The 23,715-nt window shown below is 41.0% G+C and overlaps 2 protein-coding genes across 9 annotated transcripts in view; one reads left to right on the top strand and one right to left on the bottom strand.

Moving 5' to 3' along the window:
* The window catches only part of MYO6 (myosin VI), a 108,147-nt gene that overhangs the window by 67,848 nt on the left and 16,584 nt on the right, over positions 1–23,715 (bottom strand). For all 6 annotated transcript variants that reach the window (XR_014524663.1, XR_014524664.1, XM_083497424.1 and 3 more), the window contains exons 2-5: positions 9,367–9,499; positions 4,238–4,307; positions 2,339–2,412; positions 1,357–1,486 (exon numbers count right to left, since the gene is read on the bottom strand). Coding sequence is in view for 4 of the 6 variants with exons in the window: in XM_083497424.1 (XP_083353550.1) it covers positions 1,357–1,486; positions 2,339–2,412; positions 4,238–4,307; positions 9,367–9,483 (391 nt within the window). In the remaining 2 variants the exon portion in view is untranslated. The remainder of the gene's footprint in view (positions 1–1,356; positions 1,487–2,338; positions 2,413–4,237; positions 4,308–9,366; positions 9,500–23,715) is intronic.
* On the top strand, positions 8,752–13,213 carry LOC310704237 (uncharacterized protein). 3 transcript variants are annotated; one of them, XR_014524666.1, is made up of 4 exons: positions 8,752–9,003; positions 9,165–9,251; positions 10,587–10,641; positions 12,707–13,213. XR_014524666.1 is itself a non-coding variant. In XM_083497442.1 (4 exons), the coding sequence occupies exons 1-4, from the start codon at positions 8,827–8,829 to the stop codon at positions 12,802–12,804; spliced, it is 327 nt and encodes a 108-aa protein (XP_083353568.1). In that variant the 5' UTR covers positions 8,752–8,826; the 3' UTR covers positions 12,805–13,213. The 3 variants fall into 3 exon arrangements, 2 of the variants coding, with proteins under 2 accessions (XP_083353568.1, XP_083353567.1); XM_083497442.1 differs by having other exon boundaries at positions 8,752–8,913; XM_083497441.1 differs by having other exon boundaries at positions 8,752–8,913; positions 12,668–13,213.

The raw sequence follows: 23,715 nt of genomic DNA, 5'->3' as shown, positions 1-23,715 counted from the left end.
TCTTGGATGACACTGATTATCTGGATTCATTTCAATCTGGGTTCTAGTTCTGAGACTGAATCAGCCTTGGTAGTGCTTTATGGAGAGAGGGACAGTGTGTGACCCTGTTTTCCCCACTCAATCTCTCAGTGGTTTTTGATACCATTGACCACAGTATCCTCCTTGATCGACTGTGAGATGGGAATTGGAGGCGCTGTATTACAGTGGCCCTACTCCTATCTGCACAGTCAAGTCTAGAGTAGCATTAGATGAGTGTTTTTCAACCACCTGTCAGTTCTGTCATGTCCCCAGTGCTACTTAGCATCTAAGAACCTAAGGGTCCACTTGGGATAATCTGACCACTCTTCCCCATATATTTGTTAAGCTCAAGACTGGATTGCTGCAATGCACTCTATGTGGGAATGGCTGTGGCCATGGTTCAGAAGCTCCAGGTAGTACAGAATGCAGCAGCTAGACTGTCCCAACAGCATGCAACGTCTTGGCTAAAACATCTGCACTGACTGGTCATATTAACCATGCCACTTTCAAGGCTCATATACAAAGCCCTGAACTACCTAAGGACCTTAACATACCTTAAGGACTGCTTGAGCCCTTATATCCCAGCTTGATCAGTAAGATCATAGAGGAATACTGTTAGTTGACTCCCAAGTTACAGAGGCCAAACTGGCCTCTACAAGCCTGCCATTTGGCGTCATTGGTCTCATGCTGTGGAACACTCTTCCAGCAAAGATTCAGCAGGTACCATCACTTTTTCGTTTCAGGCATGCCTTGAAGATATTTTTAAGCAGAAAGGCCTAGGCAACTATTTAATTTTTTTGATCAGCCATTTAAACCATTTTGTACTGTTTTATGGTGTTTTATATTTTACTGCATACACTGCTATACACTACCGCGTTACGTTGCACAAAGCAGGGATATAAAAATGCTTCTATCAATAAATAAGCAAGCAAGCGGCAGCTAGATCATTTTTCTATCAGGCCATACAAAGCAGGCACACCAAACAAGGTTAATGAAAGGCACTTCTGGCTCCAGATGCTATGCAGGTATCCATGAGTGGACCTAATCCTTGAAGGAAATCATAATCCCAACAAGAACAAGCAAACTACCCTGACCATGTTCAGATGGACTTCCTACCAGTTCTCCCATCTTGACTCAATTCAGATTCAGTTTAATTAGACTTCCTAAAATCCATTACTAATACCAGGCACCATCTTAGGACACCTTAGTGACTGGAGACAATTACCCATTTTTCTCTGTTTAAAACAAGTGAGAAAACACCCTAATATCATGAGCCAAATAAACAAACAAAAAAATGCATCAGGATTGGAAGCAAAGGCAAAATGGTATACTACTTACCAATTGCGTAGACATGCGGGGGCAGTGTCCCAAGTGATCTACCCTGATACTTTTTAATAGCATCTGATGAGTAAAGTTTAGGTATATCAAAGTACGGGTTCACTGCTATCAGGATGTTGGCTACATATGTCTGCCAAAAGAAAAGATAAAAGAAAATCCATAACGGTGTTTCATTGATTTGGAATTTCTAAAGCCTCTAGAGATCTACTACAAAATTCAAAATGAGAACGTGACTTTGAGATTGGACTTGTGTATCCGTAAGGTCAATCTCATCGCTTCAAGAGCCACTTGAATTCAGAACCATTTTGAATTCAAAGCATATGTAACAACTGTGTGTGTTTTTTAAAGCTGCATTTGTTAAACGTATAATCTGCAATTAAGAACCGTTTCCAAAATTGTGCAATTATACACCAAGCAATGAAATTAATAGCAATAATCATAATAAGAGCCCAATGCAGACAAAATATGTAACTTAGGATTTAGGGGGCAGGAGTGCAGAAAGGAGGGGAAATGTATTTGATATAATTGCGTATCTGTTTCTGGCACCCTTGCAAAAGTTTCTTCCTTCTATTTCACAGCTGTCATTTGCCAGAGCAGATGGTGGGGACTATGTGTCATTTAGTCAGAATTCATTACATGCAATCAGGCAATCTGATAGCTACATAAAAGATTAAGGTGGCCAACTGAGCTAGGAAGGGTCAGAGGTGGCATGTGCTTGTTTTGTTTTGTTTTTTAAAGGAAGGGGGGGGAATGCATCTTTGCTATTAACATGCCATATTGTTGTAACTCAGGGAAAGAGGAAAAACATGTAGAAAGGGGCTGTGGGGCCATACGTTATAAGCATGGGCCATCTGAGGCAGAGAAACCTTTGCAGGTTTGCCTCTTCACACACAGGTTCCCCTGGATTCTGGAACGTGGCTTGAGCCGCTGTTTGTGACAAACACCTCTACTTCCACATTTTACAAGTCAGTACAGTACTTACATAAATTCTGTCTTTACTGTATCGAACTTTTACATTGTGTAGGAGTGTGGCTTCGTTTAAATACATTAGCGAACCTACAAGGAAAGCACAGTGATGTTTTATAACACAGCGCACACACACACTTGTTCCAGTTTTTATTACCTTTCTTCACCTCCAAGTAGTACACAGAAAACAAATGCTCTCCCCAGAGAAGCTCGCCTGGTGGCTTTAGGCAGCAGGCAAAAACAACCCTCTTCTCCCAGAGCTTTGGCTAATTAAACAATCTATGGCCTTTAAAACGGGGGGGGGGGGGTTTAATAGTTTTGTTTGTTGTTATGCTGTATATTTTTGTTGCTGTTTTTATTTAATAAAAAATAAATATAAAAATAAACTTTTTTATTTAATAAAAATAAATATAAAAATAAACTTTTTTATTTAATAAAATATAAATATAGAAATAAACTTGTTTATTTATTTAATACAAAATAAATACAATTATTATTATATACACACAGGCATAATATGTTTAAAATGGTACCTAAACATACATAGTGAGCCCTTGGGAGGACAAAAAATTTATGTTCCTCTCTTGGAAACACACCTACGAAACAGCATATCAGCTGAAATGGCAAGACTGATGGGAAAGATAAGAAATCAGGAAAACCAATTTGTGAAAGACTGGATTAACTTTTCAATATATTTGAGAGACCACTGTAAACATTTGAAATCATTGGCAGGAATACAATGACACTTGTAAAGTAACTTGAACTTTTCATATGATAGATATATAATAGATAGATTACAGTAAAAGATGCAGGGGGGTTAGAAATTGAACTCATGGAGGGATGGAGGGAGGTCTGAAGGTTCGAGAGAACCTTGTTCTTTTTCTGTTTCTTTTTTGTTTGTATAATCTTTATGTAAAACTAATTTTAAAAATATTATTTTAAAAAATGGAAACATACCTACAGGAATGAACCTTACTTTTTGAATGGCTGTAGTACAGGCCATGATGAGTACAACGAGAGCCAGGAAGCAGCAACAGCACTCTGCTAGGAAACCACCCTAAACCCACATTTTGTGCTCTTGCACAAAAAGCTAGTAATAAGTCTTTCAGCAGACTTTCTTCAGTCATAGGCGGAAAGGAGCAGTTCAAAATAAAATGTTAGCTGCCCATTTGTTCTCCAGGGATATACTGGGATAGCTTTCATTCTTTCCCCATACTATCTAACATCTAAACAAGCCAGTCAAGGGCAACACAGCTGCAGTTCAGATCAAGGTCTGTGTTGCTTTATTCCATTTGTTATCTTTCGGATTCAGTGAGCTATACATCACAAAAATGTGTTCCCTCTCTGAAAAGCAAACCAGGGTGAACAGAGTTCATGGATTTGCACATGCAGTATCCCCACGCACCACACTTTCTATGTGCAGAAGGCTGAATCCAAATTCCAACCTCCACAAAAACAAAGGCTGCTTCTGCCTGCAGTGTTGATCCAGTAGAGAGATCCTGCTGGCAAGAGGTGGGAGAGAGGGGTCTTTTGCCATTTCCCTCTCTGTCCCCTGCACCCCCTTGCAGCCCTAAGGATCACCTTCCATGCTGTTCTGGAGGGGCTGCAAGAAGAAGAGGAAGCTATCAAAAGTAGCCTTCCTCCCTTCTATTGGTGGGAGTGTGGCTTTGGTAGAATTCCATGTCAAGGATGCTCCCACCAGTGGCAAAGCCTGGTTCTGAGCCAGAGTGATTCAAACTAGGTTTGGGGCTCAAGACCCAAATCACTCTTTCAAGCAGAGTCTGGATCACAGGGCAATATGCATCCTGTCTTCGGATAAATATAGCATATGGGTTAACTTTGCAAAAATTAAAGATCTGAATGGGGAAATAAGTACATCTGGCTAGGCAAGCCAGGTTTTACAACTTTCACTTACAATTATCTTCCACATCCTTCTTACTGTCTTCTTCTGCAGGAAAGACTTGGTTGATAGCAGCATGAAAGGTCTGTAATTGAAAAAGAAGGTAAAGTTGGCTTCAGCTATCAATTGAGAAGATATATGAAGAAACAATTTACATGAAAGCACTTTATTTAAAAACTGAGCAGCAGGGGGGAGAGGGGAGGTTCAGACATACCCAGTCCGTTTTTCTGACACACAGATTTTCCCAAAATGCCTATACCATTCAAATATCAGAAATGCAATAAAATAAATCGGGGAACACTACAGATTGAGGCTACTGCATTTGTGTTAATGGTCATGAGTTCCAACCTAGGAAGTATGGCAAACATACGGCAGTACATGGCTTAGTCCCATCTAGATTGGATTATTGTAAAGCTCTCTACTGGGGCTTCATCTGAAGAGTCTTTGGAAGCCTCAGCTGAGCCAGGTGCATCTGCAAGGATGTTGGAGATGACTTGCCCTTGTCCTCCCCAAGTTAGGCAAACCAAGGTATCTTTCTTTGATTTCAAACATCCTAGATGTTTCACTTAATTGAGCAGCAAAACTGTTATATTTTGCCTACATCTACACTTGACTATCCAATTTGTGATGTTGCAGGTTGGGTTAATAAAGACTTTAAATGTAATCCAGCCTTCAGAAACATTCCAGTTAAAACAAACTGCAAACATGCACCACTATATCAAATATTTTGTCCACTGCGGGTTACCCACCTGACAACAACAGAACTGCTAATAGTAACACTTGGTAGACCCCAAACCCTTCTACTCATACACAAGGTTTTTGAAACTGCCCTTCTCTAGAGCAAGCCCACAACACCTCTGGAAGCCCTCCCACAAGGACCTCAGCATGGCACCCCATGGGTGCTAGAAGCTGCTACAAGAAGGACTAGTGTCCTCTTCCCTTTGTGCAAATTGTACACATTCCATCAAAGAGAAGAGAGGTGGGAAGTTTATGTGGGTGACATTCTGTGCAAACTTGCAATTGGTTGAAATGCAACCAATTTATTTTAAACAAGCAATTACACGTCAATGCAGACATTAAAATAAACATATGGTTCTGCTGAGATCAAAAGAGGATCAGTTTTGTCGAGAAGAAAGCAGACGGCAGAGGGGGATAAAGAGCTCATGCTAAGTAAGACATATAGACAGTCATAATATACTAGATCCCTTAGCATACTTTTTAAACACATTTCCTAGATTACACATGTATATTTGCAGCGCTTGAGCATGTGTTTTTACTTCTGTGTATCAGCTGCCCCTCTCAGCTTTACTGAAAATGGTTTTCAGACACCTCACATCTGAGATTCTTTGAAAAATGATTCTTAAAAAGACATTAGAATTAAAATAAATTATAAATAAAGGGCATCACTGTCATCCACTTAAAAAGTGATATCCAAATAAAAATGTTTCACAAGGCTTCACAAGTTGACTTTCAGCACAATTCAGTAAAATTTAGCTATGACCAAGTCCCATTAAAATAAATGGGGTTTAAGCTATGAAGGAATGTCCAATTCCATCCCATTATCAGAGATCTCTTGATTTCAAAAAACATACCCCTTATCTGCAATGCTGGTCGGGATTCAGCCAACATGTTAATCACATTAATTTTCATGGAGAAAAATGAAGTTTAATTTAATGTAATATCAAAATACCACGTGACATTTATATAGCATTTCCATATTTTCAAGCTGCTTCACTTACATTATCTTGCAGAGATCCTTACAATAACCCCATAAGGTGGATTAGTATTATTTACCTGCAGAAGCAGGACTAAGACAAAGAGAATGGCTTGCCTCAGGAGACCTAGTGAACTCACGGTCCTACATGAACTCACAGACACAAAATGGTTCTTAGTCTGGACTGCTCTGGTCTAATTCAAGTGAGGAAAAAGTGTATTAACAGCTAAATAAGGCTCAAATGTGGACAAGCCCATGTCTCATGGCAACACCTTCTGGAAGCCTGCATTTACTGAGAAAGAAATTGGACATATTTACAACACCCTCAACATTTTCTTGAGTCAAAATGAGAGTACCCCCTAAACATTTACTTAGAATAAAGCACTGATTATGCCTGAGGAAAACCCACCAACTTCCTTCTCACCGGACTTCTTCCTTAGGCGATATACCTAGCTTCCCTGGCAGAAGGAAGCCTGTGGCTTCACCTCTTGACCTACAACTAGAATTTCCACCAACCCTCAATGTGTTATTATTTGTTTTGCAGTCTTACATTCCAAATTTAGATATACAAAGGGTAAAAATAAATAAACCTACAACCTATTGATTTTCTGTACATTGTTTACCTGTGCCTCATGGATTCTTTGTGGGTCACGCAACAGGAACAGTTGCTTTTTAAAAAAACTGCTACAAAATAGCAACCTTTTCAAAATAATAACCATATTTATTAACAGCATTACTAACTTCAGGGAACTCTAGACATTATTTTAACCTCTGGCCCTCCAGATGTTGCAAAATTACAGCTATCATCTGCCCCAGCAAGTGTGGTCAATGGACAGAGCTGATGGGAGTTGTAGTTCGGCAACTTTTGGAAGGCCCAAGATACTTCTAGTTGTATGACTGCAGCTGAAAATGGCAGCTAACTATCTAGCTTCCCCAAGTAACATCTAGTACAATTTGCCTTGTGTTACAATGTCACAACTTCCCACGTTTTGCACCACCAACAAACGATGGAAGGTGAGGGAAATCCATATTGTGGTGTCACAATATGAAGTAAGCTGCACCAGGCATTGAGTCAGATTCAAACTTAGTTAGTAAACTTTGGTCCTAATGTAATCAATCGGACTTAAAACATGGCTAACTTGATCCACTGGTTTCAATTAAGCCTATGTATGGTGCAGGACACAAATACTTTGCTAGAGTGCCTTTGCCAGTGTGCCCCACCCAAGAGGCTCTGCTGCTGTCACCACCACTCCATAGTGATACCTCACTTATGGAGCTCCTTCCCATTGGTCGTACAACTGGATCTCTCCATATTGTCTTTTAAGAAACTTTTAAAGTTGCATTTATTTACTTGGGCTTTTGGAGGAAGTTGAGGTATTAGGGCTCTTATGAATCCTTGACAGTGTCTTCTGAGGTCACTTAATTTTAATGTTAAATTTAAGGACATTTTAATGTATACTGTAGTTCCGTTGTCTGGTTTTATATTATGATGCACACTGCTCTGCAGTCTTCAGATAAAAGGAGGTCTGCAAATAAACTAGCAATAATTTATATTACTACTAATACTGCTAATATTACAACCACCATTAGTAGTTGGTCTGGACCCAATCCATTATGGGAGAGGAGTGAGCAGAAGCATGACCACGGTTTTCAGTGTCTATTACAGATTTACATCAGTCTAGTTCAGCCTGTAATCTATCCAGAAATAAAGTAGCTCCAGATCCCAGATATATTCTGTAAATAAATAGGTATGAAACACGACATTTGCCAAGTATTCTTACAGAGACAATTAGCCATATGAGTAACAATTTCACCGAACAAGTATCTCTTACAAACTAAAATTAAATACATCGTGACAGCTTAAGTCTTGTTAACAGATCCATCTTAGCTTTAACATTGAACAAAGTTACCGTATCAATTTAAGTGACAGCGATAACAGAGGTTTTCTGTGGCCTACATCCACTTTGCCTCTGAAGAGGTGCTGAACCTTAAACAGACACATGGAAATCATTGCTATGACATTTCTCAATGAGCCTCTTACAGCCGCTGCCTCACAATCCAGCAGACTCTCAAGTATTATTGTCTCCCATGAATGGTGCTTAAACATGCTGAAAAATACCAACAATTGCTCATACAGCAGCGATTAATCTCAATTTTCTCAAAGAAGTATCCACAATGATTTTATAATGGATAATTTAAGACAGCTCACCTACATTTTAGGTTCCCTCAGCTAGAGAGCTACATAGATTCATAGAATTGTAGAGCTGGAAGAGATCCTGACACTATAAAGTACTGCTCTTCCAGAAAATATAGGTCTTTCACTTGGGTGGGACATAAGATTGACAACAAGAATACATTCAAGATTAAGTTGCCCAAAGGTGCATTATAGTAACACTTCGTGGCTGCTTGTTATATCTCATAAAAGACAGAAATACAGTGGTACCTCAGGTTAAGTACTAAATTCATTCCAGAGGTCTGTTCTTAACCTGAAACTGTTCTTAACCTGAAGCACCACTTTAGCTAATGGGGCCTCCTGCTGCTGCCACGCCGCTGGTGCACGAATTCTGTTCTCATCCTGAAGCGAAGTTCTTAACCTGAAGCACTATTTCTGGGTTAGCAGAGTCTGTAACCTGAAGCGTATGTAACCTGAGGTACCACTGTATACCATATTGGCCTGAATAAGCCTCACTTCTTCCCCAAATTCCGACCGTGAAAAGTTAAAGTGCAGCTTATATTCACGACATTACGGTATGCAGCCAGGAGCGTGGGGCAAACAGCGGCAGGAGCGAGGCAGGAGCGTGGCACCCGCCCCACACGTAGTCCCCTGTCTTCTCCCCCAAGGCCAGGAAGGGAGAGAGCAAGGAAGGGGAAAGGCCGCCGGCAACACAACATGGCTCCCCCCGCCCAGTATGCAGCCAGGAGCAGCAAGGAATGGAGCAGCTTATATTTGGGTGTGGCTTATATATGGGCCAATAAGGTAGGTTTTCCTGAGGAATGATCAATCACCTGAAAAAATCTGGATCTTGACCAACTCACCCAACCACAACAACTTCCAGTTTAAAACTAGGTACATGATAAGGCAGAGAACTTGGATCAGAGTAGGAAATGCAGAAAAGAAAGCAGTGTATTTACAAGTCCCCATATGACATAGTACACATTTCCTACTTCCGCTTTCAGAGGCCTTAACCGAACTGTGTACTTTGGAATACTTTTTCCCCCCCCCAACAGCAGGCCATAACACAGATCAAGCCACTGAGTGGAGCTTCAAAGGCAGTCTGGCGCCCCAAATCATGTGTCACAGGAACCAAGCTGCAGGTATGATCAATATTCTAATTACTTGACAAACAGCCTCACCCTCATTGCATACGCCTTCTCTTCAGCTAAAACAATTTCTTGAAAGGTTTGTAATCACCTTTTTGGAGATACTTACCTTGCCTTTTTGATTTAGAGGTTCAATAGTTAAGGTATCAGGGCCAATATCCACAATTAATCCCATCTGAAACCCATCAGTCGCGTGCGGAGCCCAGACAGGCTTCCCGTCCTCCATTTTGAGGAGCTATTTTCTAGAGAGAGAAGGGGGGAAAATGAAGGTAAATCAATCAACCATCCGGTAAGATTCTCCTTACAAGTTTAACACTGCAGGTATATTCCAAATATTTGGAGAAGGAAAAGGTCTAGCTCAGCCACTTCTTAGGAAAAGTTATACTAACTCAAGCAGCATGTGCTGATTTCAGTTCCCCAGTTCGCCAAACACACAAAATAAAGGGATACAACTGAGCTGAGAAATATTTAACAAATATTTTTGCATTTATTGGAGCTTGAATGATGACTGGACTCCAAATCCCTGATGCTGTAGAGTTGCTAAAACTAAGGAGGTATGAATTTGATCAGTCCCCTCAATGAGAGAGCCGTGCTGCTTTAAGTAATATTTTCTGAGGAAAGGCTATGGATTGTTCTCACACTTCAAAGACTAAACTTTGTTCCATTTAGCAGTGTAGATCCTATGTCTTTTAAATGTTCCAGTGCTTGGGGTTTTGTTTTGTTTTTTAGTTCCTGTTTACTTGACTTTCAACACATGTGGGCATTACACCCACAACTTTCTCAGTTCTCTTCTCAGGAACTGGAGATAGGAGGATAACAACCACAACACTAATTCCACAATAAGACAGATGGAAGACAGATAGAAAGTGTGAATATTATATTAAAAACCCAATACATTAGGCAGGAGTTATTAAGGTGCAAAAGGTTGAGAATGAAATCCCTAACTGTAGTAGAAAAAGTCATGATGAATACAAAGAGTGGGCTTCTGGTCCAATAGCAATACTTCAGTTTGTCTCTTGAACGAAGCAACTGAAAGAGGCAGTTGCTACATAAAATGGATCTCTTTTATTTAAGCATGGTTCTATAAATTTCTAACTATGTATAGCATTGCATTGCACCATATCATATCCATTTTGGATCAAGATTACACAGCTTAAAATTAATCTAATACTCTTGGTAAGCGATTTGTCAACTCACATCCACACTATTAAATACAAAGCGTCCTGCAGTAAGCTTCCATTGGTAATTAAATACACCCAAATCTCTGCTTAACAAGCAACCTTTTTTTCTTGTCCCTTTATGCAATATGTTACTGATTTATTATTTCAGATCTACATAAGGACTCAGGCCAAGAGATCCTATGCATCTATCTACAGAAAAACAGGTATCATATTTATGCATCTAAACTATTTAGTATGCTGATCCAAAACATATTTCTATGATGGTAATAAAAAAAGTTCCGTCTACTTAGAACTTCCCCTTCACAAACGCTGCTGAAATTTATGTAACACAGCAAGTGAATATTGGTGGACCTATTCCGGTGTTTGATGTTTCTCATTCTGTATGTCAAATTTGCAAAGCCGAGGTTTTATTGGTAAGTTCAGCGACTCTCATCGAGAGAGAGAGAGAGAGAGAGCGCTCCATTCTTCAGAATGAAAAAATGTATACAAGTTATAAGGAAACACCGCAATGTAGATGGGCAAGGTTGCCTCAAGAGGCATTCAGGTTGTTTCTGAAGTGCTTCACGTCTTTGATTTGTTCCTCCAAATCTAAAAGGCAAATTGGGATTTCACAAGAGAATTTTCCAAAAGTAAAACCGACAGAAAAAGGAAATAAACAGCATTCACCACACACACCGAGAATTGTGCGCTTCCCAGTTGCCTCTTGGGAGACTCTTACTGAGGTTTCAAAGGAGCAGCTGTAACATGGGGGGGGGGGAGAGAATGTCTCAACATTCTATTGCGCACACAGCTCTTGTACAGAAACATGACCTTAAATTCAAGGAGTTTGCAATGAACTTCTATCCTGGCAATCCTCAAACTGTTTTGTTTTGACAAATTTCAAAAGAAAAAGACTTTTTTGTATTGCTATGGAAGCAACTAATTTATTTACTTAAAATGTGCATTTAAATTTTGGGTATTAAATTAGAATAATAAAAAAGAGGGGACACCTTGTATGCAATCTAACCTGGCGCCTCGCTTGATGCAGGAGAGAGAGATCATATTACATATATGTATACTAAGCACACATACAACTGTTTTCATATATAGCATTGTTTTCAAATGTTTGTAATTGTTGTATATGGAATTGTTTCAAATTGATTTATATGTGGACCTGTTTTTAACTGCTTCTACATCTTTATGGCTTTACGGCTGTAAATGTTCATTTGATTTGTAAGTGCATTTTATTGCCCAGGGACTTTATGGGAAAGGGCAGGTAATGTTTAGGGGTACTCTCATTTTGACCCAAAGAAAATCACCATTTTATAATTCGAATTGGGGAAAATAAATACAGTAAATGGACGAAAGTACAAAGATTCACAAAATGTTTAGAGGTATGTATACCCCCTGCATCCCCCCAGAAAAAGCACCCATAAATGTACATATTCACATAAAGGCAGAGAATTCTGAACAGGGTGTTGACAGACTCCCAAATGGAGAATACATGGACTGAGTGGCCAATCCCAACTTTTGGATTACATGACTGACGCTGCCCATGCCTTCATGTAAATGTGCCACAGCCTTTTAACTACACTGTATTTAAACGATTTTTGGATCTCGCCCCTCTCCCCCACCCTCAATGGTTGTTTCATTCTTCTGATTCCCAGCTGTGGCAACTTCTGTGTCACTCAAAAACAAAACCCTATTGTAAGATTATTGTGTGCGAAGAAACGTTGTGACACAATAAATCAGTTAGAAAATATTCTGCCACAAAGTGCCAGTCATCAGTCATAAAAGCACCTCGATTACCTCAAAGTAGTTTCCTTCCTTTTATTTTTTATTAACCTGCAGCAGTGCACAAATGTAGACATTATCGCTAGGCAATAATGGTGTGAGCTACATTGGACAGGAAGGGCTCACGTATCCTTCCTTTAAAAAGGCCTGTCAAACAAGCAGATTTTTCACTCCTACGTGTAACACGCATTGAAATCATACTGAGGTGAGAAGAGTCAAACTCAGCTTGATCAGAGACATTCCCACAAGAGCGGCGACAGTCGACAGCAGTCCCTCAACAGCAGAGATGGAAAGGAAATAAGGTTGTATTTGCTTCTAGAGGAAAGAAATCCTGTCAAATAGCAAAAGCATTCTCCTGTGAGGCAGCTGCCTCAAGCAACGCACGTTAGACAGTATATTACTGACAAGATACCTCCCCTCATTTAATTGAATTTTGCATTCTGGTTTTTACCACAGAGGACAAGGGTGCTACCATATGCATTTTCTTCATCTCAGGCATTAGAATGGGATTGGGCTGGTCCTACTGGGCTGAGGTGAACAGGAATATAGGCAGAACTGGGAGAAACAGGTGCCCAAATGTTACCATGGTTTGAACATGGCCGCTGCATCAAAGGAACCATAGAGCTGCATCAAGTGGTAACTACCACAGCCTCTGGGAAGAGCATTCAAGAACTGTGATCTCCAGTCTATAAATTTGTCTATAAATTTGGAATCCAAAAGCCATTCTACACATTCTCTTGCTCCAGTTCAGATGGTGGCTTAGAGATGACTGAGAAGAAGGTGCAACGTCAGGGGCTCACATGCGGTCTTCCCCTCTCCTCTTTTGCCCATGTGGACAGGAGAAGAGCCAAAGCTCCTGCTTCCACTTTTGATTAAACCAATTACCTTTATGTATGAACTGGGGTAAAGGAAAGCAGAGCACACAAGCCTCGTCGTAGGTCATTCAAATCATCTAAATGTGGAACATGTGGCCCTCCAGATGTTGCTGAGCTACCACCTCCACCATCCCTGATCATTAGACATGATTGCTGAGGCTGATAGGAGTTGGACTCCAACAACATCTGGAGGGCCACAGGTGCCAGACCCAAGCCACAGAATGAGGCGATATGGTTGCAGTAGTGGAATTCTGCCTTATTTCAGAATGCTGATGGGTTGTGCATGATTATTTTTAAATGTTTGCCCAATCAGAAAGAAGTACTCAGCATATAACCCATAGATTGGGGGTGGAAGCTTAGAACAGTCCTCTCCCTGCTAACATACTACATGCACAGTTGTTGTTTTTAAAAAATAGGAGAGCAGTAACACACACAAACACACACAAAATGAATCTCTGCATACACAATTTGGCACTCTACCATCTCATTCTGCATTATGTAAAGTTCAAAACAGCTCTGGATTTCTGTGTGGGCATTTCCCCCAACTCAAGGGGAAAATAATTTGGAATGTATAGAATCCCTGCTTCCAGACCACAAAAAACCCCCCAAAAAAGAGATGCCTGCATATGCTTTCAATCCGTAATTGGCCTTATTAATCGCAAGGACAGAAGAAAGACTTCAGCTTTTGCCAGCAAAACTAAAGCTTGCAGAACCTTAAGTATTAAACATGAGCACTTTTGTCCAGAAAATGAAAGTTTGTGGCTCTATACTGTGAAGTCAAGTCCAGTTTATGTTAACTTGGAAGCCTTCAGCTACATTCCAAGCAGTTCACAACACCCGATTATCCTGGTCATGTGTGCTGAGCAACATAGAGCAAATCCTTTTGAACAACATCTGTATTCAGTCAGACCTGGCCGGTGGCCATATTTATTTCTTTATTTAGAACTGTACAAATCAGATATAAGCCACATTTTATGTAGGTTGAAATATATTCAATTCATTCTTAACTTTGGGCTCCACTTTTTATCCAGCCTCCAAGCATCCAGTAGCCACAGTAGTTCCAAGGTTACGACAGAGGTCAAGAAGCAAATTTTTACCACTAACTAGGTGCCTATGAGAGTCAACTGGCTCCTAAATTTTGCACACACTAAAAATCCAATGCTATGAATGGTAATGGCTCTTTAGAATATTGAAAGTGTACTGGATCTAAAGAGGCCATGACTTTCACTAGCCCCTGATTTATTTTTAGCATACAGTACTTGGAGAACAACATTCATTTTGGACAACCACGAAAACCAAAGGAACATTGTTACCAGGGCACACACTGCCATTTCTCCAGATGTTCAAGTAGGCTGCACAAGCAAGCTACCCTGAAATTAAAATGTATAATCTCTTAACCACCAGGCCTACAATAAAAGGTCAGTCAGTTGTCTGAGGAAGTAGCCACTTCTTAAACTCCAGTTCCACAAAGTAGGAACTTCAGATCTTGAATTCATTTGTTTACTCAAGAGACTCCTTTTTTCCATTGACAAAACAGACTATTTCTTTCCCTGATGCCACATTTGTGTCCAACAATTGAGCTATTATACACTACTGAAATTAAACCAGGGTGTTTGCAATGGTTTCTTATTTACTATCAATTCAACCTAATGTGAGGATATTTTTGTTCGCACCTCAAACTGTGCCTTTACACACAGTTAGAGTCATAAGCCTTTATTTTATGAGTTTACAGAGCTCTTTTACAGGGCTGCTATACATCTGGAATTTCCCTGACACAGCTGAGATTTGTCCGTTGAAAATGGCGTCCAGGTGGAATGTCTGAAAAGCAGGCATATGGAAGTGTGGTTTTGTGATGTGTGTTGTTGTTGTTTTTTGAGAGTCCCCTAAAAATAGGTAAAAAACTTCATTTTTGGAGGTGGGTTTAAAAAAAAAAAGCAAAGCTCAAGAACTTTTGTGTCCGGATTTTCACATTTTGAAATATGGTAACCCTATCTTTTACGATATAGAATTTTTCAACTACTGGAACCCATACTGTTTCCTTAATTTGTTTTTGTTTTTAATAAATTAATTAAGGGACTTTTTTAAAAAAAAACTGCACTGCTGTCAATTAATATGTCTAATTTTGTTTTGAACTGTATTGTAGTTTTATGATACCTTGTATGGGGTGTGTCCCTAATGGTAACCTATGATTAACTTTATAAATTTATTTATAAAACAAATATCAAACATAATTCAGTATTAAGCATGTGCCACAATACTGTGGTACAAATATACATCTATCATAAGCGTATTTCAATTTTGATTAGTTAGTCATAACTTCCGGCAAACACTATTATTTTGGACGTATTTCACTACTGATCGTTCTAGATGCGATTCTATGCAAGCATCTGCCCTCCAGATGTTCCCATGCCCTTCAGCCACAGCCAACATGGCCAATGGTCAGAGCTGATGGTAGTCTAACAACATCAGGAAAGTCACATGTTCTCCATCCCCATTTTATACCTTGATAATTCCAATACGTGTAAATATCTGAATCACTGAAAATGGCCTTGCACATGTGCCCTCTGATCAGCAACTCAGTGAGAAACAGCCAACAAACAGGCAGCTATCTAAAACCTGGCTGAACCAGTCAAATTTCTTTGAGCCTGTTAATTAAGAATAGTGTACTGTATAGCATTATCCTTTGAGAATGAATTCCACATGTAATTGCATATTATATGAAAAGTATACCTTTTCACTGCTTCAAACACTTATGCTGTCAAAACAGGATAACATCTCTTAGATGTCTTGGGCTGGAAAATAGCCTGCAACTCAGATAAAGGCATTATGGTTTGGTTTTGGTTTTATTTAAAAATGTTTCTAAACAACTTAAGATCTTTAAAACCTCTAAGCGGTGTACACTTTGCACAATATAAATAAAATATCCATTAAAACAGAAATATAGCCAAAATCAATAAAACAATACGAAAGCACAGAAAAGCAAATAAAACAGATTTGGGAGTTTCATACACATAAATCAGGGTCCAATTTTATGGGTGACAGGAAATCTGGGCAAAAAAGTAAGTCTTTACAATATGTCTGAAGCAACTGTTTCACATATCATGGGGGAAGGACATTCCTCAAAACAGGGGAAACAGCAGAACATGCCTGTTCCCCAGATGATCGAAGTGAACTTGCAGGTCTACACAAGGGGTCGTTGGTCTTTCAGGCAACCTGATCCTAAGTTGTTCAGGGCTTTAACGTGGCTTGCAGCTGATTGGCAGCCAATGTCGTTGCCCTGGCACAGGTGAGAGCATATCAGGTGTTTCGCTCAACACCCTGGCTGCAGCTTCCAGACCAATCCTAAAGGCAAGCCCCACATGGAGTGCATTACAGTAGTCCAATTTTAAGATTACAATGACTAAGCTATCCCTAGCCAGGAAAGGGCATAGTTGGCTGATAATAGGTGCTCCTCACCAGAGGACACCTGAGCTTTCAATGACTGAAATGGACCTAGGAACACCACCAAACTATACACCTGTTCTTTCGGAAGGAGTGGACCCCAGTCCAGAACTGAATCCTATGTCTATTATATCCAGAGCTAGCACAAATAAGAGGCAGTTATAGATTTGATGCTGATGAACTGTCAGGGCGTGGGTGGGTAGAAGCCCTGAAAACAATATGTGATTATTTACTTCCGTGCATTCTCTCATTGTATCTTACACTGTCTTTGTACTGGCATATTCAATCAAATATTGACCCTTCATATATTATTTAGCCATGCACAGTTTCATTACTTACGTTATTGTTTCTGTTTTTAGTAGGGTGTCTTGGATTATCCTAAGACTTGAGCAATCCTACTGCAAGTAGTAAGTGATTTCTGTTGTGGCTGCAATTTCTAGCTCGAATATCAAACATTTATTAAAAGAGCACTACATTATTTATCTAATGCCACTGACTTGGTCTATCAAATGGAGAGGAGAGTGGGGGATATAATGGGAGCTGAAAGGCTATTTGATCAGCAGCATCGTTTTAAATTAAGCTGAAATTTTATTTTTATTTTCATTTCTATACTGCTTTGTATATTTGGGGGGGGGGAATCTCAAAGTGGTTTATGATCTATTTTAAAACATCAAATAAAACAATCCAGAATAAAACACTGCTGAAGAAAGTATACTATGGCATAAAAGAGTAAATTGTAAAAATCCTTTATAGATCCCATGGGCTGCAACCATGTAGAAATTTGTGCTTGGGAATCAACTGATCTACGGCACATGCACAAACTTACCTTGGGTCATATAAACACTGCATTCCATAATTCCGTCCATTCACCATGTTGGCTTGGACTGATGGGAGCTAGAGTTCAAAAACATCTGCAGGGCATCACATCGGCTATCGCCCGAGTGACAGTACAGTGGTACCTCTAGATGCGAACGGGATCCGTTCCGGAGCCCCGTTCGCATCTAGAAGCAAACGTAACCAGCGATGGCACGTCTGCGCACGCACACGTCGCTTTTCACTGCTTCTGCGCATGACGTCATTTTGAGCGTCTGTGCATGCGCAAGCGGCAAAACCCGGAAGTAACGTGCTTCCACTGAGCGCAACTCGAACGCGCTTATCCCAAAACACATTCAACCCGAGGTATGACTGTACAACTCATACCCTCTTCTTTCTATTTATCTTCCCACAGCTAAAAGAATTTTTGTATAATGAACAGGAAGAGGTTACAAATCTTTCCAAGAGTGAAATCATAGCAATGCATTCCCATTGGAAATTGGCGCTTGCTTGCACATCCGTTTGGTGACGCTACAAGCAGTAATTTCATGACATCAAGAGGATTCATTCCTGCACATAAATCTCAGCAAATTGCAGCCTTTGCCATCTGAACATTTTTTTAATGCTCTACTGCATCCAGTATGCTACATTTGCCTTTTTTTCTTTTTGCCACTGTAGCACATGAGTAGTTATCAGATAGCCTTGAGTTCCCAGGTAGCAGATCTAACCAAAAAGCAAAGGTTATCATTAGTCCCTAAATCCATCACAATATACACTCTTCCACAAGATTTCACTATCTTTCTGTTACTCCATCTTAACCTACATAAGCTTGCCACTCCTGCTATTAATTAAAAATACCTTCCAGTGTGATGCCATCTACAAATCTCACCAACCATATCACTATTTTTACCAAAGGTCACCTGTTAAAATATTGAATACATGGAAGGAAGGACTGATCCCAGAAAAGTCTCTTCACATAATAACTTTCGGATTATGTCAGGCAGTTCCTCACCTATTTGAGAAACCAGGATAAAGCTCATTGAAGCCCATGGGTTGGGCATTCATGAAGAAATCTGCGAGTCTCAAAGCCTAATCAGACACAAAGACTTTGAATAATAGAAGTGTACCAATAACAGCCCCAGTGGCAGCATATAGTTTCCTCCCAAACAGGTATAGACTTGACCTGGTAGACAATAAATGGTAACGCAAAAAGTAAACACAGACACTCTGGCCTATAACAGAAGTTCCAAAATCCACATTACCGGAATACCTTTGTTAGGCTGGCTAAAATGTCACCATAGGGTGCAAGCTTTCAAGTTCTCCGGAACTTGCCCATCACAGTCTGCATCTACCGTATTTTTCACCCCATAGGACGCACTTTTTCCCCTCCAAAAATGAAGGGGAAATCTGGGTGCGTCCTATGGGGCGAATGCAGGCTTTCACTGAAGCCTGGAGAGCGAGAGGGGTTGGTGCGCACCGACCCCTCTCGCTCTCCAGGCTTCAGGAAGCTATCCGCAAGCCTTGCAAGCCCGGTGGGAGTACCCGCGGGCTCACAAGGCTTGCGGGCAGCAGCCTGCAGCCCCCGTGAGTGTCCGCAAGCCTTGCGCGCCCGGCAGGAGGTCCCACCGGGTGCGCGAGGCTTGGGGCGGCAGCCTGTTGCCCGAAGCACGGGGAGCCCTCCGGAGGGCTCCCCCTGCTTCGGGCGAGTGTCTGCAAGCCTCGCGCGCCCGGCAGGAGGTCCCACTGGGTGCGCGAGGCTTGGGGCGGCAGCCTGTCGCCCGAAGAGCCCTTCGGAGGGCTCCCCTTGCTTTGGGCGAGTGTCTGCAAGCCTCGCGCGCCCAGCAGGAGGTCCCGGCAGGTGCGCGAGACTTGGGGCGGCAGCCTGTCGCCCCGAAGCACGGGGAGCCCTCCGGAGGGCTTCCCCTGCTTCGGGCAGGTGAGCGCAAGGCTTGGGGCGGCAGCCAGGGCTGGGGGGGGGGGAATAATTTTTTTTAATTCATTTTCCCCCCAAAAAAATGAGGTGCGTCCTATGGGCCGGTGCGCCTTATAGGACGAAAAATACGGTATTCAGATCCCTAACACAGAATGGAGGAAGAGGCACGAAGGATTCAAATGGGTCTCTATTAGTTGCTGCTCAGGTTTCAAGCTGCACCGAGTAAAAAATAAAAAGCTCTTGGCTTTAAGTAATGGAATGATCACATACAGAAAATTCTGCTATGCATATTCAGATCTCATATGGTAGATGACTGGTCAACCAGCCATCTCAAGACACTGTCACTCCAACAACTTCCAACTATAAAGAGCTTCATCTCTTCAGCAGCCCAGCCTGTGACCCAGTTTTAAGTGTTCGCTTCACCACATTCTTACGGAAAGTGTTGCTCTTCACTAACTACATTATGAAGCGAAAGTCACCACATGACTTGCAGCCCATCATGCAGCAAGTTTGCCTGTCTCCAATTTATGTCAGTAACAGGCAGAGGACAGAATTCCATTTTAAACCTTGGCACTGGGGAGGGCAGGGAACTTTACCCCATGGTAAAAGTTAAGCGTAGACTAGAGTATGGCTGCATACACACCAAACATCTAAAGCACATGACTTCCCCCAGAGAATTCCATGCTGGGAATTGTAGCTATGCAATGGGTAAACTCCAGTTCCAAGAATTCTTTACAGGAAGTCATGTGTTCTAAATGCTTTTTTTCTGGGGGGACACAGGGCTACGCATACCCCTAAACATTTTGTGAATCTAAGTTTAGGGGCAATATTTCAATATGAGTAGGAAAACGAGAGTTACCCCTAAACATTTTGGGATATGCCATAACACAGATAAGTCAACACAGCTTCCTGGGCTAACACTAGCATTAGCAACATAATCATTAGCGCAGTAAATGCACGAGCTTGCTTACAATAGTGGCATGTTTCGTAGGCGTTGTCTTGCAGGTGTGACAGTGGCCTTTAGAGAGCAGCTTACAGGAAAGAGGTTGCATCACCCAGACACCCATGTGATTAGGAATACTGCTTGTTAAATGACTTCGCACTTTTCTGGCGAGCTCACAATGAGGACTACATTTAGAAGCAGCAAATTAGGATTTGCGCACACATACAAACCTATAGTTACCGGTGACTTACTTCCTTGCCGGTTTAATGAAAAGATTAACAAAGCAAACACAAAAGTGTGCTCATATAAATGCTCGATTTCTATTTTTAAAAAAGAGGCAATGGAGCTGGAAAAGTACCCTTGGAACAAGATGCCCTCATCTGCTAATCCCCGACGTGTGCTGAAATTATTTGGAGATGAGGGAATTGCACTCTTCACCTGCTCAGAGGCACTTTCATCTATTTTCACTTCACATGAGCAAGAGGAGCCCACATTGGCCAAACTATGCCCTATGGACTGTCATTTGGCAGTGACACGGAAACGAACTTTTTCTGCTTTTGCCCCTGCCCTTTGGAATATTCTTCCTCCTGCTATATGGGAATGCTTCTTCCATTGTTTATTTTATGTGTCTTTTAAAGACCTAGTTCTTTGTCCAAGTTTTCCCTGACCACTAAATTTAGTTATTGAAGCTGGATCCTGCATTTGGTCGTTCTGACTTGAATTTTATCTGCCGTTATAGATAATGGCAACCCAGCCAGATGGGTAGGGTATAAATAATAAAAGTATTTAAATTTTTTAAAAAATATTATTATTATAGTGATGTTGGGGTTAATTGCTTTATGTTATTGTTTTTATATACTGAGTTTTTCACATCACTTAAAAGAATGTTTTCCTTAATATTAAGCTGGTTACAAATGTTCTTATAATACTTTAGCGCTGAGCACCGGCACCAAATACACATACTAAGGCAAAAGGAAAAGGAAATTAAGTTCTGGCAAGACGGAAAGGAAACTAAGTTCTGCATCTACACACAATTTTTGCAGAATGTGTTCAGTTGAGAGCATCGTAATGGCTATGGTGAAAATCTTTTTTCTTTTTTTAAGGCGGGAGGGAAGAGACACCCCAAACTAAAAAGATAACAGTTGGTCTTGACAGCAAAATATTCAAGGAAATAAGTGGGAGGCTGGGTGTTTTCTACACGGAGGAGGAGAAGAAAATGGAGGGGGCATGACAGTAGCGTCCAAATATGTATATATAGAAGGATGTCAAAAGTTTCCAGGTGCCATATGGAACAATTAGCAAGGGCCCTACATAGGGCGGCCATAACATGACTCAGACCATCTCCATGACACCTACATTCCATTCAATGTCACACAGCAGAGGCTGGAAACTTCAAGGCCGCTTTCCCTTCTGGTTAAAAGCCACGTGCCAATAGCAAGAAGAGAAGCAAGAGGCATTATCAGAGTTCATGGACACCATTCCAGCCAGGCAAAAACGCTGGCTGGAATTAATTCGTTCCGGAGGTCTGTTCTTAACCTGAAACTGTTCTTAACCTGAAGCACCACTTTAGCTAATGAGGCCTCCTGCTGCTGCCGCACCGCCAGAGCCCTATTTCTGTTCTTATCCTGAAGCAAAGTTCTTAACCTGAAGCACCATTTCTGGGTTAGCAGAGTGTGTAACCTGAAGCGTATGCAACCTGAAGCGTATGTAACCTGAGGTACCACTGTATACAACTATTCCACACCCACAGAAATCCATGCCGCCTCATGGTTGGTGAGTTAAAGATTATTGCAGAAAGAGACTGCAGGAAGCCGCTGTGATTCCTGTCAGTGACCAACCTTTTGGCAGGCTTTCACAAATTTCAGCTGGGAGGAAGAACCAGTCATTGCTGGCGTCACCATGGACTTTGCTTCCCTAGACTCCACTTGCACACACACAAGACTTGGGAATCCCGCCTTGTACTTCTGAGACTCTCCAAACCCCAGTGTGAGGTGAGAAACTGAACACCTCTTCCTCTGTTACCCCAGATATCCTGGGAGTGTGCAAATAACTTAGAACAGAAGCAGGGACTCTGCTATCCAGAACAAAATAAGACCTCTTGTGCCTCTGAGTTCTCTGTGATGTATGAAGAGCCTACAGAAGAGAAAGGGACTCTCATTTCGTGTGATCAACCAAGAACTGTGGTCACCACTGGTCATCTGCAAAACCCCTGGCAAGCTGGTAGCAGAGGGACAGTTGTTTATTTAAAGTGTACATTAGACTGGTGTCTAGAACAAAATGGAAAAAGATTGCTTTAAAAATAAGTGTGGTGCGTAATCATTTTTAATTATTCCACTGCTGTCCCTTATCAGGACAACCCAATTAATTGCTGCTTTTATGCTTTCCCCTAGAGTAAAACAGTGGCTCTAGAACCTTTCTCCAAAACATAATTAGATCAACTGCTGTCAGCCACCGCAGCATCTCTGTGTTTTGTTATTTGCTGCATTTAAACCTATTATCTTGTTAATCCATTAGGGAGGAGAATAAAGCCAAAATAATTCTTAAATGTGCTTCAAACAAACTTAAATGGCTTATACTTGTTAAACTGGAACCTTCTGTTGCTGTAAGAGCACATTCACAATGGCCAGGAATGACAGCAACTGTAGTCCATAATTTATAGATGACACCCCATTGGTTATCCCTCATCTGGAGGGCCAGGGCAGCCAAGAAGTCACTCCAATATTTCATTCAAACTTTTAAAGGTATCTTCTACAAGGGATTCTCTTTTATACAACAAACCTTATGAAAATATGACAAATACACTGCTGGGAAAGGGAGTCAGGTCCAACACTTACTATAAACTTTATGTGCATTTTCACACTGTTACCTTATTATATATAATTTTGATCTGCATGGATGTTGTTTGAAACACTAAGCTCCTAAACATTCAATTCTTGTAGGAGGTTGCAATCTCAGAAGACAAATCACCACCCAAGCCAAAGCTCGTATCCACATTCAAACATTCAATTTTCTTACATTTGCTGAGCAAAACTATCACTCTGAGAATACACAGCTATTCCCAACATGACATTCTAAGAAGATGACTTACATCCTGCAATAATTACAAGTCGTTCATGATAGGCAACAAGACGCAGATCAATTCAGACAGTCTAGTCCCACTTACACCAGAAAACCAAAACAAAGCTATTAACGTAAGTAAGGATCACCCATTGACACCATAATAATGGGCCTAGAGCTTCCACCCACTCTTCACTGTGACTCAAATTACATCTGAGTGGCCACACCCTTTATTAAAAGTAAAGACAGATCAAAGGGTAGTGAGACAATTATTTTTAACTCGTGAATCTATTAGAGAAGTCATTTCCAAGGTATTCACTTTATGGTTATCAAGAATCACCCCAGTGGACAAGCTGCCCTGACATACAGCTTGTCTACCACTATCAGTCTTGCTTGACATTGTGGAGTCTACAACATACAGCCACCAAGAAGCATAGGATGT

This window comes from Podarcis liolepis (genome assembly GCF_965112155.1).
Source record: "Podarcis liolepis genome assembly, chromosome: 3".
NCBI classification, from domain to species: domain Eukaryota; kingdom Metazoa; phylum Chordata; class Lepidosauria; order Squamata; family Lacertidae; genus Podarcis; species Podarcis liolepis.
Note: the sequence above shows the minus strand (reverse complement) of the source record. Positions and strands in the feature narration are given on the sequence as shown.